Source organism: Carica papaya, chromosome 9, assembly GCF_054855325.1.
Source record: "Carica papaya isolate Zhongbai chromosome 9, ASM5485532v1, whole genome shotgun sequence".
Taxonomy (NCBI): Eukaryota; Viridiplantae; Streptophyta; class Magnoliopsida; order Brassicales; family Caricaceae; genus Carica; species Carica papaya.
Window position 1 is genome coordinate 752,938 of NC_142317.1, and position 19,943 is coordinate 772,880.

Here is a 19,943-nt window from a genome sequence, read left to right on the forward strand (position 1 = left end):
AAGATATATTTTTTATAATAAAAAAAACGCATTAAAAGGAAATTTTTTTCGTATTTAACTATTTCACAATATACCCATAAAGAAAAGGGTTATATTATGATCATCAAAGCTTACACAAGCCAAATTATCAATGTACAAAAGCTACTTTGCAACAACTACAAATATTAAAAGATATAAAAAAAAAAATCATTACCCATTTCCACATTCACACCACATTTTGAATAATAACATGCAACAGGTCTAAATTAATGGTGGCAAAGGGGTGTAGATATACTTTTGCTGTAAAATATTGACCTAAACAATCTAAGGTCAACCATCTTCATTTCCTTTATTCTGCTTATTTTGATGATGTTGAATCAATGCCACATAATATTGAATCATGCCAGCATTGTGAAGCAAGCTTTTTCTGCCTGGCTTTTTTTTAAGCACTTGTCAGCATTGTAAAAAAAATAGCCTCTGCTTTTGCTTTTACTTTTACACTTCTGTGTTGCTAGTAATTCATTTGCTTGGTTGTTGCCATACTCGGGTGAGAGCAGTTGTATAAGCACTCTTTGCTGTGAAGGGCTTTTGTTTTTAAGCTTCTCAAAGAAAAAGAAGAAATATGATGAGAGGTCTCCAGCTTCTGCAATCTACAGAAAGTAAGTCAACTGCTGCTTCTTTCTCGAACCACCTTCTCCGTATAATTCATTCCATTGCTTCAGCTCGCTCATTATTGATCCTTCTGCAGCAAAACTAGCAGCAACCTGCAAAAATTTGTGTTTCAACCCGTAAGTGTATGGTTAAAACTTGTACAACCTTAAAATTTTGTTAATTACGTAACACATACACATCAATCATAACACAATTTTTTACTAAAAATTTCATAAATGCACAACTCGATTTGAGTCCATAATCTTTTATGAAAAGAGGGACGTATCAACTATCCAACCAAACATTTGATTTGACATAAAAGGATATCGATAAACTTTACCTGGTTTTTCGCTTGCCTCATATCTTCCATGTTCAAGGGCCTTAAAACAATAACTTGTTCCTCTTTATTTTCTTCTTTTGAATCTGATGACTCTTCTGCATTTTTCTCTGACTCTTCGGTGCTTTTTCCTGCTTCCTCTTTCTTTTTGCTTTCCTGTGGACAATCATTTCTTCTAAATATCGAAAATGAATACTAAATAGTGAAAAAAGAGGCTACGCATTTTACCATATCCTTTAATCTTTCCTGCTGTATAAGCTCTCTAACGGGTCGATATGCAGCTGTTACACACAGGTTCTGTATCCATAACAAAGTTTAATCAGTTAGTTATATTGGATTAAACGTGGATTTAATCAAATTTTAACCAAAAGGTTCAGCCAAGTTAAGCCGTGGATTAAAAGAACAAACCTTAAGATCACTTCCACTGTATCCTTCGGTCATGGTAGCAAGTTCCTTAAAGTCTAGATTTTCAACTTTCTCTTTTGCCAACAGGGTTTTCAAGATCATCTCCCTGTTCTCAACCGATGGAAGACCAACCATAATTCTGTCCAGCAAAGAAGAGAATATATACACATATAAGTAGGAACTATATAAGGAGAAATATGTAAAATGTAAGTTCAATTTCGTTTCCATCTGGTCTAGTTAGCTATTTTTCGTGCTAATCAATGACATAGACAAGAATTTGGATACAATACCTGCGCTCAAACCTCCTGATGATTGCTTCGTCGAGGTCAAATGGCCTGTTTGTTGCAGCAAGAACGAGGATTCGTTCACCATTTTTCGTTAAAAGTCCATCCCAATGTGTCATGAACTCATTCTTGATCTTACGCATAGCCTCATGTTCCCCAACTCTTGTCCTTTGTCCGAGCATGCTATCAACCTCATCAACAAAGATGATCGTTGGGGAAACTTTGGCTGCAAGACTGAATAGAGCTCTAACATTCTTTTCGTCTTCTCCAAACCATTTTGAAGTGATGGTGGACATGGAGACGTTGATGAAACTTGCTCCAGCTTCATTTGCAATGGCCTTGGCTAGCATTGTTTTGCCAGTTCCAGGAGGGCCGAAAAGCAAAATACCCCGGCAAGGTTTGAGCAAGCCTCCTTTAAAGAGGTCTGGTCGCCGGAGAGGGAGCATGACAAGCTCTTGGAGGGACTCTTTGATCTCTTCTAGTGCACCAATGTCTGCAAATGTCACTCCTATCTCATTTGCAGGTATTACCTCTGGCCTGATTCGCTTTTCAAATTCATTATCAGGAAGAACTTCCTGTAGGATTTCAACAACATTTCTAAACTCAGACAAAACTAGATTTCTTCTAAGTCAAGTTTTGATTAAATTATCTAACATGATATTAGAGCATGAATCTAAAGTTCAAGATCATGTTGATTAGATTGTGTTGATGTGATTGATTCTGTATATATTTTAAGAATATTTTTATATATTCTACAAATATTTCAGAGAAAATCCTAATAGTTTATGTATATCAGGGTTCACAACTCTATCAGTGATTGTACACTCTCATTTTTCATCAATAGTAGAAAGTTTCTTCTCGCTCTTACTCGTGGATATAAGCATCCTTGTTGAACTGCATAAATCTTGTATCTTTTCTTTCTTTACGTTTTGTTTTGTGTGATGGAATGCCAGTTTGAGATTAACTTTTTCACATATTGGACTATTTTCTGTTAGTTTAAACAAATTCCACTTACGGGTGCTTTTGCTGGTCCTTGAGTATCGCCGTCCTTCTTCACTCCTGTAATAGATTTCTCAATTTCTCCTTTATTTTCAGGGGCTGCTGATTCAGATTTCGACTCAGCCTTTGCACCAACAGTCTCTTCATTCTCCTGTAATTTCCCAGAAAGCAGCAGAATGATTCAAACCATATAAAACATGAATCAAAGGTCACCCAGTACTCAAATTCTTGAAAAGAAAAACAAACCTTTGTCTCCAGCTTTATGGTATCCTTCCCACTACTTTTACCTTCCTGGAATATACTCAGTCCATGGGACAAACTGATTCAAAGACATAAAAGCAATCAATTAAACTGAATTTCCTTCTATTAATACAAAAAAGAAAATGAAGAACATGAAAGTTCAGATTGGAATCTAAATCTAAATCTACCTCTTTGATGATATAACAAGCTTCCCATTTCGATATTCCGGATCCTTATTGTTCATCAAATGATAAGAAATTGCAGATACCACAATCTCTTCAATATAATTACTGATAACCAAAGTATCTGCATGACAGATTGAACCCAAATCATCACATTCAAGATCATTTGCTGCTAGTACTTCAGCAATATGGTTTTTGTTATCTTGAAATTGGAGTATCTTCATGTCTTCTTCTAGCTGAGCTTTCCAACTAACAAGATGAGTTTCATCATCAGGTGGTCTGATCTCAATATTGTATGGGAATAAAACAGTGATCCTCTCATCGACTTCTCTGCAATCATCTTCTGGATCAATCATCCGCGACCCAAGTATTAAAATCGGACCAGAAAGCTTCTTCAGCAATCTTTGAAATAGGTTATAAAGCCTTTGTGATTGGAGTAGAAGCTTCTCAACATCCCTCAAGTATAGTATTATGGAGTCATTTTCAGATACTGAAAGCAGTACCTATAAGAAAAAAATCAAAACTTTCTTGTTAAATATCATGGAAACAAGGTCTGAATCTGAGTTCTGAAACAAGCAATGTCTATAATATTGATATACCTTGTAAAGTGATTGCAGAAAAAGTTTCTCGTCGAAGCACCAGCTGCTGCAACGTTTGAGGGGAGCTAAAGAGAACGAAAGGATCCGAAACAAACAGTCAATACAATATGCTAGTATACAAATTTAAGCGTGATGGGAACTATTAATGTAGATTGGACCATTTCTAATAAGTTTAAACATTATAGTGATTAACGAGATGAAGTATTACTGGGATTTGGAGTTGTAGAACAGGAAGAAATGCTGCTCATATCTGATGCTGCAGAGGCATTTCTTCGGAGTTTCGGAGGGTTAGTAGATGTCTCGATACTCCTGCAAACATTTAAGCAGAACCTTTAAAATTTATACGATATTTATTATACATAACAAATATCACATATGGCCAGCTAAGTAAGCTTAAAGGACTTGAAACGTTTAAGGGTATATATTGATATAAGTTACCTTGATTTAACATCAATGCTACTGCTCCTTCCGTGGAGTATACCTGTAAGAATATATCATTATCAGAGCTGATCTTGCGTAGTTTCTCGACTAAAACTGGATCATTTAGGTACCAACTTGAATCTTAACAAGATCTAAGACATATCGTTATGTTTGAAATTGGCATCTGAGATTTCATTTTGATCCAATGTACTTTCTTCTCATACCTCTTGTTTCTTCTATTGGAGAAAGCATCGAAAGGGAACCAAACAAACTCGACACTCGATCTAATGTCATTTCTGAGATTGACCTCTTGAATGACTACAAAAGAGAACTTAAAATCAATGAAAGCAAAGTTTAAACTCATAAAAAAGTTATCAGTTTTCAACAAAATGATATATATATATATAGATATATAACTAGTTCAATTTCACCACTAGGGCAAAGAAGGCTCACAGCTTCTTTCTTGGTGCAGCCATATTTGCTTTGCATCTGTCACAAGGCAACCATAACAATCATGTAAAACTACTAATCTCAATCAAACCAAATATAATTAAAGATTCAAGCTTGATATTTTACCTTGAGAGAAAAATCAGTAATATCTAACAACAAAAGCTTTGATTTGAAATGGTGTGCCAATGCTTTTGCAAGCATTTGCTGATAAAGTTCTGCCAAAGATCAAAACTTGAATATAAGTAGAATGCTTCAAGCTCACTGAACTGTCACTAGAACCGTTCTCTTTGCAGGAGCTAAAATTATAGACTACTAATGCAAGTAAATTTGGATTCCTTAAAAAAAAAAAGGAATAGAAAGGCTTTACCTGCAGGTCCGGAAAGCAAAATAGTGCGGCTGGCCGGAGAAAGATTCCGGGTATGCTTGGAGATGTCAAGCTGTTTTAAATGAACATAGGCAGCTCCTGTCAACAACACCCGAGTTTTCTCGCTGGCATTGCCAATCATCACAATCAAAACACCAAATCAATGAGTCCGTGGAAGAGAATTTGAACCAAACAGAATAAATTCAAAGACTATCTGAGTGTGAAATCATCATCTAAACCCTAAATTCAGTTAAACCACTTAAAATGTCTTAAGCTTAACAGAATATATCCACGTAAACGTATATAAACGTTGAATCCTTCACATCTCTAAAGCCAACTGTCATCCTCTGCTTTTCCTCTGTTTTTTACCCTTTTCTTTTTTTCTCTATTTTCCTATTTGGTACAAGACAAGCTTACAAATGGGAAAAAATCAACCACCCAGAAAAAGAAGGAATCAGAGGAAGCATCTTCTGCTAAAACCCAGATAAAGATACAAAAATTGAAACCTACCCATTAAATTAAACCCCTAAAAAAGATAAATCACCGGTATAATTTTATCCAGTATTCCTAGAAACATGTGCAGAGGGAATATTTCAGAAACAGATCCCTCACATGGCAATCCTACCAAACCCCACATACTTTCCGTTTGAACAAATCAGAATAACAAGAACCACAAAGAAGCAGCATTGAAACCTTTTTCTGTCCTTTTCTTCCATGCATGAGGAATATTCTTATTCTACCAATCAAATCATTCGATCTAAAGATCTCTAAATCGCCATGTGAAAGTTTAAAACCAGAGATAAAACCCAGAGAAAAGAAAAGGAAACAGAGAGAGAGAGAGAGAGAGAGAGAAATCAAGTAGTCAAGTAATCATCTTAAAACCAGAATCAATTCTTATTCATGAAATCTATGAATATACATGCACATACAAATATTACCTTAGGAAATAAGGGAACTCATCAAAAGTAACCTTGCTTTCTCTTCCATCAAAAACTTGTCTCATCAACTCCTGCTCAATCTGCTCCCCTGTTATACCGTCTGTTGCAGAGCTCGTCCATTTACTCAAGCTCTGGCTTGAAGCCAACCCAAGGCCTACCCCGACACCAACACCTAACGCCGATAAGAACACGTGCTTCTGCTCCATCGCCTTCACTCTCTCGTCAATCCCCAACAAAAAACAAAAAGCAACCTTTTTTTCACCCCACCTTCTCTTTCACCTCTCCACCCTATTTCATACCCAACTCGAAACCCGAAACTTTTGACAAAAGATCAAGAAACACAGAGCTTGAAATGGAACACACGGAAGAAAAAAGACGAACCCAGTTGGATGATCCAAGGATTCGAGCTCGAGAAATCAGAAATGGCGAAATTTAGTCTTTAGATTTTTCCTGGTTTAGAGAGGGGGAGACAATAATAAAAATGGCCGAAAGCTCTGTTCGACAGATAATGGACTACAAGCTATGCGGCCTGTCCCTCCCCTGCTATATATAGCATGCCTTATTACTAATGGACGTTAAAGTCTTTGCCGGGAAAAGAAAACTTCATAAATTAATTAAAAAATATTAAAATAAATAATTTAATTTAATTTTTTTATTTTTAAATTTTCACTCTGGTGTTTTTTTTTTTTTTTTTTGACTTTACCGGTTACCGGCTATTCTGGGTTTCAACTTTTTGGTCGGCCTTCTTTTAACTTTTCTCTTTTTTAACGTTTTGTAGCTTTATTAATTAAATTATTAAATCAAATATATAGTTTGATTATGATGGTGACTTCTCTTTTTTTTAAAAAAAAAAAAAAATTTTAAGGAAAGCTTCCCCATTATATAAAATTAAAAATATATATATATATATATAATGGATTTACATAGCCTTAAAAAAAAAAAAAATTGTGGGTCCCACGTTATAAGGTAAATAACTTATAAGATAATAGTAATTTTCTCTAAATCACAAAATCGTTGACTTATGGTTAAATTTTGACTTTCTTGTACTTGGATGCACCGTCAGAGTAGAGTCAATACTGTGTAAAAACTACAGCTGTAAAATACTCACCAATCAATTATTATTTTTTTATATTATTAATATTTAAAATACACTTATATTTTATTTAAAATTCCGAAAATAAATATTTATTCAATTATTATTTATTTTTTAAATAATTACTTTCCTGTAACTTCCTTCTACCACTGCGGTAAGTGGAGCGCGTGAGATTCCACAAGAAAAGAAATTAATTTTGCACGTTTTTACTTTTTTTTTTTTTGACATTTTTGTTTTTTAATAATTTTTTTTAGAAATTAAAAATTACTTTCCACGTAATTCCGAACTCTTCTCCAAAAAAACAAGAAATAGGCGGCTGGCGCCCATGAAATCAACTTTTTTTATTTTTTTATTTTAAATCTTTCTTTTTAATTTTAAATTATTTTTATTAAAAAAATTACATTATATTTTTATTTAGTTATAATTATCTCAAATATATATAAATTATAATTTATTTTATTTATTAATTTAAATTTAGTTTTTAAAATATTATATAATTATTCAGAATTTATTTTTTATAAGATTTGATTTATATTTATCTATTAAATTACAATACCAATAAAAATTTAGGGTTTTTGGTTAGTTTCATAAGGGAACTGTTCACTACAAGCTATCAGCGCTGTCTTAAATTGAACGGCAATAAGATAAGTTGACGTTCCATTTCTAAGGCCGGTTTCTGCTGAGAACGAAATAGTATTCGTGTTCAAATGTGAATAACGCCAACACTTCTAGAGTTCGCTGCTTTTCCTATAACTTTTATAAAGTATAAAGACAGAGTTGTTGAAGAAAAAGAATATCTTTCTTCATAATGCTACTCCTTTCAGTATTTCGTTCCTCTCATATGGTTCAGCCGAGTTTGTCAAGAGATTTATAATAAAAAATATTAAGAATTTGCATCACTCTTGTGGACTGATGGCAGTCCATATGAAATATATAGTGTTGAGATTTTCAACCCTAATTAGATAAACCCAACATACGGAATGTTTAATGACTTATTAAAATTAACTTCAATTTAATTAGTACAACTCCAAAATGCACTAACAAATTAAATTTTTAGTTTTATTAAATCAAACAGTATAAGTAAACTACTGTCGTATCATAATATGTTTTATAAAATAGTAAACTATACATTATCAGTGAGATTTGAACTCGTAATTTTTAAATTAAAATTTTTTTAATTTTACTTAACGATTAATGTTTCAATCTTATGTTTCACGATCGATTATACGATATACTAAAATACAATTTAACTTTTCTCGACGCCCATTTTTTAATCGAAGAATTCTATAGAGTTACGACTTTTAGCTATACAACTTTTTTTTAAAAAAAGTTAGTGAAAATTGTGGGAGAGCACTTATCAAGTTATCAAAAAGGGTATGGTTGATTATAAGAGCATCTCTCCTTTACTTTTTCTCTTTGTAAAAATTAAATTGTATTTTTTTGGGGGTAATTTTGTAATTTTATACGAATTGTGAGATTCTCTTTTAAGCATATTCTACCAAAATTTACTTTTTTTTAATTAAAAAAATATTTATTTTTCCACGTCAGCTTCACATGGTTTTCTTTGTTACATTTATTTGCGACTCGTGGGTTACACGCCAATGCCACTATATACTTTATTATTAAGTCTCCCTCACCACATAAAAAAAAAAAAAAGCATTTTAAGAAAAAATAAATTACAAAAGTTGTATATATATATATATATATATCTCTCTATACCTATATATATGTATATATGTTGTGTATGTATGTATAGACACATATAAACAAAATTTAATTTACAAAATTAAATTTAAACACACAAAATGACAAGTAATGGCAAAAAAAAATTAAAAAAAAAAATCAAGTGGGATCCTCAATATATTATTTTATATTGAGAAAATTAAACCTTATATAATCAACATATATATATATATACACACACACACATATATCTATTATAATTTTAGCAATATTATTGTATAATATATCAACATGTTTCGAAATATTCCCACCATTAAAAACTTTGTCATTGAATTTTTATATAGTAAATACACATAAATTTTATTGTATATACTTTTTAAAATTAAACAATAATATTAGATTATACTACGTTTTATAAATTATTATATAATTTTATTTTATAATAGTAACCACGAATATATATATATATATATATTTAAAAGAAAAAAATTGAACGATCAATTATATATTTTCAAGAATTATGAATAACAATGGACTCGTACAAAAATTATTTTATGTTATGTTATGTTATGATCGATATATGTGTATTATTTAATTAATAAATATATACACTTATTTTTTTTGAATATCAGAAATATATTATGAATTATGAATAAATTAATAAAATATTTAATAGAGTATATGATAAGTTTTATAATAATTTATAAAGTATCATATTTTTGTCTATTATGGAAATAATATATATTTTTTGTATCTATATATATATATATATAATTCAAGAAAACCATAATGAATGGTTAGTGTAATTTGGTTTAATATATAATAATTATAAGAATAATGTAATGCATAGTATGCCACCTTTACCTATTAGCTAAGGAACTACTTTTAACATTGCCCAACCAAAAAAAAAAAAAGACAAAAGAAAAAGGAAGCTTTGTTAAAAAGCAATATTGAAATTAATAAAATAAGAAACAAGTGTAAAAATTTTGACCAAAGGAGGATGAGGAAGTACTTTCAAAATCTCGATTCGGAGAAATTTGAATTATTTGAAGACGATGACATAAAATTATTGTGAATTTAACGTGCAGAGATTAAATTGTTATTTCTAATTTGATAAAAGGGTCGAATTATAAATAATAAAAATACGTATATCTTTTTATATATATATATATACATATTTTTAAAAAATAATAATATCTTTACGGTATAAAAACTTACAAATTCTAAGATTATTTTAAATTTGAAGAATCAAATTCCAACCATCAAGAACAATCAATTTCGCAATTGATCAGAGTACGTTTCTGGTAAATTTTTTTTTTTTTTTTGTCTCGTTGAATTGACGCGAATAGTTGACTCTGTGTTTTAAATATTTATTTAAGTACAATATTTAGTAATATTAAATTAAATATTATAAATTTATAATTTATAATATATTCATACACGTATAATAATAAAGATTTACATACGTAAGTAAGTTAAGTGTTAAACATCGTAGCACCCTAGATAGTGCTTTCCATTATGGGATTCATCAATTTCTACCCCTCCATTCATATAAAACACACACAGACATACACCCATATATATATATATATATATATGTGTGTGTGTGTAAAGACTGAAAAAAGATTGCGAGAACATGGGTTAAAAAGGCATTGGAAGATGTTGGAGGAAATTTCTAGATGCCTTACCGCTGGTGGAAAGCTATTACACACATATTATAATATATAAATACATATACATATACATATACATATACATATATATATATATATATATTGAAATGAGAGACACGAACAATCACCATGACTACTATTCGTGTCTTGTTCTGTAAACTACTTTGATTTACAATTTAGATTATGATTATTCTTATAGAGCTTGGTTTACTAATTATATAAAACTATGCTGTATAATATAATATATATATATATATATACATATAGCCTCGTAATTTATAGAAGATTAGTATTAATTATCATCATGATAATGAATAATTTGCACCGTTCAATAATATAGAAGTGACAAATAATGTGAAAGATTGGCCAATAATGTGGTGTGGACTTTATGGTTAATAATATTTCAAACTTTATACATCATGCAATCATACACCTTCTCTCTTATTAAAAATTAAAAATAAAATAAAATTTTATATCGATCTACGTCTATAATTTAATTATGTTGGGGTACCGTCCCCGATAAACTGTTTAATCGTGTTAACGAATGTACTACGTGACAATGAATTACATATTTGATTATTTTTTTATTAAATAAATTTTCGTATTAAATGTTAATATATGTAAATTAGTGTGTATATATATATATTTTTTTAAAAATAATATAGATGGATCAAAAGAAATACATTATCAATATAGAGAACAAAAATAAATATTTTATAAAAAATTTAACATTTATTTCTATATATATATATATATATGGTTAATTTTTTCTTAATATAATGGACATATAATATTATTCTAAAAAAAGACAGAATTTAGTCTCAGAAAATATTATTGCTGTTAAGTATATATATATATATATATATGCAAATATCTGCCTGTTTGTATGTGTGTGTGTATGTATATGTAGATCTATATAAGTTTGCAAATCAAACATAATGAGTGAATAGGAGAAAAGAAAAAATGAACAGGCTGTAAAATAGGGTAATGGGAAGAGAGGGTGGGCTAGAAAAGCCAAACCCAGGTTGGGCCAGCAGGGAATTGTTAGTGTGTGACACATCACACACTTTGTCCAAATCACACAAAGGTTTTGCCCCCTTGCTTCTCCTATGTCTTTTCATTACATACACATCCCAACTATATATACACACACACACACACACATATATATATATATATGTATCTTTTTATTTGAAATACTACAATTTATTATTATTATTTTTATATATTATTGGGTAATTATTATTTTTTTCAAAAAAATATTCGAATATCATTAAATATAAAAACTAGATTATAAACAGATAATTCGGGTAAATTCGGGTGTTATCCTATTATAATTTCTCATAACACGCATGTAATGTTCGCGTCGATAAAAAATTTAATTTATTAATGTATTAATGAAATACGATAATTAATTATTATTTTATGTTAAAGTCTCGATAAATTTATTATATTTTAATATAAAATAAAAATTTAAGTAGTGGAAATATTTATAAAATAAATTAGATTTATTAATAATTTCCTCAAAAGTAGTGCATTTTGTCTTTTTGACGGACACCTTACTATTTAGAACAGAACATTCTAATTTTATTTTTAAGTAAAATAAATAATTAAAATAATATATTAGTTTAAATTATTAATTATGTAATTAATTAAATTGGTTTTAAATGTAAATGAAGTTTTTTTTTTTAATTTAAATAAATTAATATACTATTCACATATAATATTGTACATTATAATATAAAGTATAATGTATAAAATTTGTGGTTCATATTTTTCTATAGTAGATTTGATGTGTATGTTGTGCTGTGAAATGAGCATCTAATCATACAATTTATATATATATATATATATTTAACTCATTATGTTTATTATAGTTATAAAAATATTAATCATATAATTTATAATATATTTATAAAATTACGAGTTATATAGTTTGATTTTTTTAACCTACCAAAAACCAAAATGTGCATAGTGAGATTCTCATGACTTATCTCCATGACTAAGAAAACACTATTTTCACGAAAGACAGCTCTGATATGTGTGTATATATATATATATATATATATTATATGTGTATGTATATGTATATATGAAAAATAAGGAACAGTTTGGTGTTTGGTTTTGCCGACCCTTTCCTAACAAGCTGCATAGAACTACAAGTCGACGTAATTGTTAGCACATATCTCATCTTGTGTGGATAGAATTGCATTGATCTATATAATACACATATATATACACACACACACACACGTACATATATATATATATATATGTATAGTATCTATCTATTTGGTGTTATATCATAATCGGGTGTGCTTGCATGAATGTATATAATTTCAAATAATTAAATAAAAAAATATGATTGATCGGAATTGATTTTCACTTACTCCATATACATTCTAATTATTTTTTAATAAATTTCACCTGACTCAGATACTTTAAAAAATTAATCACGTTATAATTGCATTATATTCGAATTTTAATTTTATATATTTTTATATTAAATTTAATAAAATACAATTTTCTCGCATGAAATATTTTTTATAATAATTAGTATTAAATCTTTAAAATTTTAAATTTATTAATATTATTTATGCTTATCAACTTAATTTTTTTATTTTTTTAAAGAAGTGAAATTCCCCTTTTAAAAAAAAAAAAAAGTTCATGAATAAGATGTGTGGTAGCAAACAAGGAGTACAACTTACAAAAAGCATGATGGGAAATGAAATATACAGTGAAAATAATTATATATATATATATATACATATAGGAATGTTGTGGTAGGGTGAGTGGTGCAGTGATATATAATAATTCCAATTGGGACCTCCACCATTCCATATCAAACACTATATACACACACACACACACATACATACATACTCTATATATATATATATATATATATTATTTAGTCAATATACACACATGTCTCTAATTATAAAGTAAATAATTATTGATAACTTACATCTTATCAAATTAATTGACCTTTTTTTGTTTGTTTGTTTTTTTTTTTATTATAAATGCATGTATCTATATGTCAAAATTACCCATTTATAAACTTTTTTAATAAATTAAAATTCATCATTAGCCACTTATGAAATTATGTTCCATTTATTTTGGATTAAATGGTGGGTTAAGTATAATTATTTTATAATAATTCTATTCAATAATTTTGTCTTGTATAATTTGCATAATCATATTAGAGTACAACAATATCCCTAATTTTTTTATGAAAAAAAAACCCAAAAATTTAATTAATTGAACAATCAATTTTCTTAATTTTATAATATATATATATATATATATATATACAGTCAAATTAAGATTAACCTAAAATCAATTTTCAAACTATTGATTTATAACATCAAAATTTTAATTCATTGTGATTAACCCATATAAAATTACAAATTAAATGTTTGTTAAAATTAAGTATGACCCAATTTTTATGAACCTTATATTTAGATGGCCCCAAGTAAAGTAAGGCTAAAGGAGAAAAAAAAAAGGGTTTATTGGGCCCAAGGGCTTATTAATTAACATGCGTTTAGCTAACCCAAATGCTCCTATAAATGGGCCTATTGATATATATATATATATATGTATATATATGTGTATATATATGCATATATATTTATAATTAAGCTCCATACTCTAATACCCTAATAATATTCCTAAGTATATGTTATTGTCGATTCACATAATTCGAGTTTCAACTTCTAAGTTTTAGAACACTTGTTATCCTATACAATTTCTTTACATATATATATATATATATATATATATACACGTGTGTGTGTGTGTGTGTATATATATATACACGTGTACGGGTATTAATGCACACAAGTGACATGCTTCCCACGTAATACCATCAAAACAGTACGATATATATCACTTAAAAGTTCAATAAAACTGTGACTTAAGCGTTGACTTTGCACGTAAAACTCCGTTACTGATAATATTGTAACGTCACGAATTCATCCAATTTTATATTAACAATCATATAATATTTGATTTTCTTACATGGGTGTATATATTATAAAATCATAAAATTGTATACGTGTATGTATATACACACACATATATATATATATATAGTTAGGAGGATTTCACTATCAGATACAAATGGATACGTAAGAGAGAAGAAGAAGAAGAAGAAGAAGGAGCTCCAAACTCGAGTTGTACGACGGCATATACGTACGGAGTTATATACAGCATATGCTCCACAGTGCATGCTGTATATAAAACTACGTATATAAAACTAATTAATTTTAATTTTATATAAAAAAAATCAGCTTTATTACATAAAAACAATACATCAAAATAATTACGTCATATTTCAAAACATAATTTTTTTTTTTCTAAATTTTATTGTAGGAAAAATTAAAATAATTACGTCATATTTAAATATTTTAAAATAACTAAAAAATAATTTTTAGTAATTAATTAAATTAACGAAAATCCTATTATTAATTTAATTAATTACTGAAAACCAATTATTTTATTTTATTTTTTTTTAATTTTATAAAAAAAATTAAATTATAATAATTAATATTACATGTAAAGTGAGCACGGCACTAACTCTACGGCGGAGAGCAAACGATAAACAAACTGACGTCAAAAGACTTGAACGGATCTTTTTACATTGGTGGTGCTGACGCCGTCATGGTCCCACTTCCGGTAATTCAACGACTTTCAACTACTTTTTATTTTCCGTTTTGTTGTTTTTCCCTTATACTATTTATCATATATATACACACACACACACACACGAATTTACTAAGTGCTAGCCAAACTATCTTTATTTTAATGGGGGCAATAAATTATTATTTTGACCTAACATTATATATATATATATGTATATATACATATATATATATGTATATGTTATGGACAAATAAATTATTTACAGTTAATTATAAATTATTATTTTGACCTAACATTTTTTTTCTTTTATTTTTTAAATTGAAAAAGGAAATTGGGTTTACCATAAGCTTTTATTTATTAAGATTTTCTCACCTATAGCTAATATAAAAGATAAGCTTTTTCTTTACAAACATTTTTATATATAAACATATATGTGTATATTATTAAATGTAGGAATTTCATAAACTATATCTGAAATCTAAATAACTATATTCATATCAAATTAAAAAGATTATATCTGTAATGAAAACGTATATGAATTTATAGCGGAAAAAATCTGCATGTAATACGGTGATATTCCAAATTAGCATGTATTTTTTTTAATTTTCACACTCTTTCAATTTTTTGGCGATGAGATATTAAAATAAAAAAATATTACGTGTAATTTGAGAACTATTCATGTCTGTAAATTTTCTGTGTTCATAATTTGATCCATAATAAAATTAGAACTTACAGATTTGGTATTTACTAATAAAAATAAACCCCGCATTTTAATTTAATGCATTAAGGTCTAATATATTTTTAACTATATCATATCACTTTTTAATCGGACTTAATTAATTTGATAGTGTTTTATACACAATAATTTACACATATGAATCCACATGATAAATTAAAAACTCAACATCAAAATCTATAATTCATTATTTGGTAAAAATATATATTTTTATAATTAGTTGTAATAACTGGCTTTTGGGTTGTAAAGAAAAAAAAATCGAGGTGCTACAATTGGTATCAGAGCAAACAAGGAGAAATACTAATGTGTGTTGTTATCCTAGAGGTAGACCAAGGGAGATGATGAAGAAGGGCTGAGACCGACCACGTCGGGAATTTGCCCGGGTGCGCAGGACCACCCATCGGAAGCCCCACAACGAGCGCCTGCATTCCACCAGATGCCCCTCTCTGCATTTCAAGAGCTGCCCCCGTAGCAAGCAGTGTCTCCCCCCTCACAACCAAGACCCTTTGTCGTTCTGTCGGCACCGCATACGGGACAACAGGGGCATATCAAGAGGACTTTAACCGGCGATGCAGAGTGGTTGAGAGCCTAGCAACGATGATTCGAGAGAGAGAACTATGATTTGAGACAGCATTTGTTCCACAACAGGGGGTTCACCAAGGTGGAGTGGATATAAGCAACATTGAAAAATACCGAAGGCTTAATCCCCCGACCTTCAATGGGGGCTCGGATCCATTGGTAGCAGAAGACTGGATAACAGAAATAGAAAAATTATTTGAAGTGATAACAGTGACAACTGAACAGAAGGTACAACTGGCCACATTTATGTTAAGAGGATCAGTAGAGCGTTGGTATAAATTGAAAAAAGGAGCTATGATTTTCCCAATCCTTTGGGAGGTATTCCTGGAAGCTTTCAATGCAGAATACTTTTTAGATTTTCTCAGACAACAAAAAGAAATTGAATTCACAAAACTTAGGCAGGGAAGATTGTCAGTAGCCGAATATGCCGAGAGGTGCATAGACTTGGGTCGATTTGCGCTCGAAGTTATGATGAATGAATCGAGAAAAGCTAGGAGGTTTGAAAAGAGATTGAGGCAAGAGCTATATCACCAAGTAGCTATGCTTGTGTTGCCTATTTATCAGATGGTATTAGAGAAGGTGCAATTGGTAGAGACACTGTATAAAGAACACTCGAAGAATCACAGAGGATTTTCCAGTTATAGATTACCAACACCCCCATCTGGCCAAATAGAGAAGAGGCAGAGAACAGTACAAGATCTAACTCTAAGTTGCTAGATACCTTCGAATAATACAGGTTGCACGCGGTGCGGTAAGAACCATGGCGATCGCCCATACTTGGGTGGCAGTTGGGGTTGCTACCGGTGTGGTAGTACTCAGCACTTCATACGTGATTGCTCCCTACCCAGGGAGCTTAGTAGACCGATGGTTCGAGGACGGGTGTTTGTCATAACAGCCCCGGAGGCAGCTGCGACTCTAGAAGTAATACAAGGTACACTTTACATTTCAGATGTTCCTACTAGAGTATTGCAGTGCCATTGGTGAATGATTTGACCTACGAAGAGGAACCAATTTGGGTCCTTGAGCGACAAGAAAGAAAATTGAGAAGTAGGATAATACCTATGGTGAAGATATAATGGCGACATCACGCAAATGAGGAAGCAACGTGGGAACAGGAGGACGAGATGAGAAGTGACTATCCGCAACTCTTTAAGGTAATATGACGAAATTTGAGGGATCAAATTTCTTTTAAATGGAGGAATAATGTAATAACTGAGTTTTGGGTTGTAAAAAAAAAGGAAAAATGATAATAACAATAACAATAATGATATATATATGTATGTATGAGAGAGAGAGAGAGAGAGGGGTGAACGGTGCAGATTGGGAAACGGAATGGATAGCTAAGATGGGTGTAGATTGTGAGATGGAATGGACAGCTATGATGATTAGTAGGTGGGGTATAAATAGGATGAAGAAAAAAAAGGGGAAAAACCAGAAGGGAAAAGAGAAGGTTGGTGATAAACGATTCAAGAGAGAGAGAGAAGACTGAGAGGGAGGGGACGAAAAGAGAGGAAAAGAGGAGTCGATCGAGGACGGAAGAGAGAGTTGGAGAATGAGGAGATGATTAAGGTGACTGAGTGAGCTACGGTGGTGCGGAAGACGATGGAGACTGGAGGTATTATGAATTTGAATTTCAAACATGAAAATGGTAAATTGTAGTTAAACTTATTATCTGAAAATGTATACCGGTGAATTGAAGCCTAGCCAAGAGGGAGAGGATCAACGGAGAGGAGCTGTAGAAAGGGAAGGACTTGTAGAGAGTCGATAGAGGAGTGAATAGGGAGGGGAAGAACGGATAGGCGAAACAGAACATGAGGTACGAATGGGAGTACGAAAGAGGAACTGGATAGCTCTAAGCTTTGGTGTATATGTATGTATGTATAAATATAAGTATCCGAATGTCAACAGAGGGAGAAGAAGTCTGGTATTAGTGCAGGGGATTGTGAATGTAGGAGCGGTTGAGAGGGACCAGTAGGAGATGTGAGAGAGAGAGATACCAGTGAGAGGGATAAGTTTGAAAGTAGTACGTGAGGGAGATGAAATAGAGCGATATCAGTGGAAAGGGAGTGGTCTGAGAGTGGTCTTTGCGAGAGATGAAAGAGAGATACCAATGAGACGGAGTAGTCTGAAAGGGACTCTTGAAGAAGGTAAGAATGAGGGTTACATTGTGACAGGAAAGGTGTATGTATAATCCGAGAGGGATAATTGATGGAGTTAAGAGAGAGGGATATCAGTGAGAGGAAGTTTGTATGAGTAAGTTATAAGATAGGGATTGATGAGTATACATAAGAATTCGGTTGATTGTACATGCATGTGGATATTAGTATGAGATAGTTTGTATGCTTGTTGAATGTGAAAGCATGTATGAGCTGTTCTTTATGTTTGTTGAATATGTATGCATGTATGAGGTTTGATTGTGATCGTGGAAACGGTATAACTCCACTGATGGTCTGTTTGGGGAATAAATATGCTGATGTTGGCTATTGGTGGTTATTTGGTATTGGTGATGAGTAGTGTCGCCGATGTTGGTGACAGTTAGGGGGTTGCCAGTATGGTAACAGTATGAGCGTGTGGCCAATTTAAGGCAGAGAATTGACGAAAATTGAGGGTGAGTTGAGTCGCCGATGTTGGTGATGGAAGAATGTGGTAACGATGTGAATGGTGGCTAGTTGGGGGTCGAGTGGTGAGGAAATAGGGTCGCTGATATTGGTGATGGCTGCGGGGGTTTTTATCGGGAATAATAGTGTGGGTGAGTGGCTTGATCAGGGTCGATGGGACAGGTGTGTTGGAAATGTTGGGGTGGTTTAATGTGGTGAGTATGTTATGATAATTATGGTAGAGGTAGATGAGAAAAAAGTGGAGAGTATGGGTAGAAAAGATGACGTGACTAATGGAAGGGAAAAATTAGAAGATTAAGCATTTAACTGGATTTTCATACTGTGTTTATGATTTGAATTTACTTTACTGAGTTTGTATATACTCATTACCTATCACTTACAGATGAAGTAGTATCGGAAACTGGACCCGAGCTGCGTACTTCCAAACTTAGCGGGTAGAGGAGACGGAGCAGGGAGTATGATAAGTGAAACAGAGTAATTACATACCTAGTAGCAAGTATCTCATATTGAAACGATAAACTATAAATAATAGAGAAATCTTAAAAGTTTGAATGATTTGATTTAAATATTTTCTATGTATATGACTAAAATTATTTATAAGATGATATATTATTATATTACGTATGCTAACAGTATTGTAGTAATGCCGTTGAAGTAAAAACAAACACGAGGCGTTACATTAGTATTTCGAAAATAAAATTAAAATGCATAAAACTAATGCGGCACAATCCACTAGCTACCAAAGTAAATTAGGTATGCTCTTTTTAACTCTCACTCTCTCACGACCTCTCACGTCGTAATCTTGCCGCCAATTAATTAGTTGTTAATCATTTTTTAAGGATATAAGATAATAATTAATTAATTATTTGTTATCATAATTAATTAATTAATTTCATAATATTTTATTATTGTATCCGGTCAAACTTTTCTTCATGGTAACAACTGTCGTGCTACTAATTATTTTATTAAACATTAATCTTTGATTATTTAATTTATAATTTTAAGTCACGTAAGTATGTCAAAATGGACTAACTTATTCATTTATAATATAATATATAACAACCATATT

The 19,943-nt window shown here is 30.8% G+C and overlaps 1 protein-coding gene across 1 annotated transcript; it reads right to left on the reverse strand.

Moving 5' to 3' along the window:
• Positions 1-31: 31 nt before the first annotated feature.
• On the reverse strand, positions 32-6,380 carry LOC110823159 (P-loop containing nucleoside triphosphate hydrolases superfamily protein). The gene is made up of 16 exons (XM_022053479.2): positions 5,849-6,380; positions 4,914-5,035; positions 4,673-4,761; positions 4,550-4,585; positions 4,321-4,414; positions 4,115-4,157; positions 3,885-3,985; positions 3,677-3,741; positions 3,084-3,580; positions 2,902-2,974; positions 2,672-2,806; positions 1,663-2,231; positions 1,376-1,511; positions 1,196-1,264; positions 971-1,123; positions 32-743 (listed from the first exon to the last, which is right to left on the reverse strand). Exons 1-16 carry the CDS (start codon positions 6,052-6,054, stop codon positions 630-632), a joined length of 2,502 nt encoding a protein of 833 aa, XP_021909171.1. The 5' UTR covers positions 6,055-6,380; the 3' UTR covers positions 32-629.
• Positions 6,381-19,943: the final 13,563 nt, after the last annotated feature.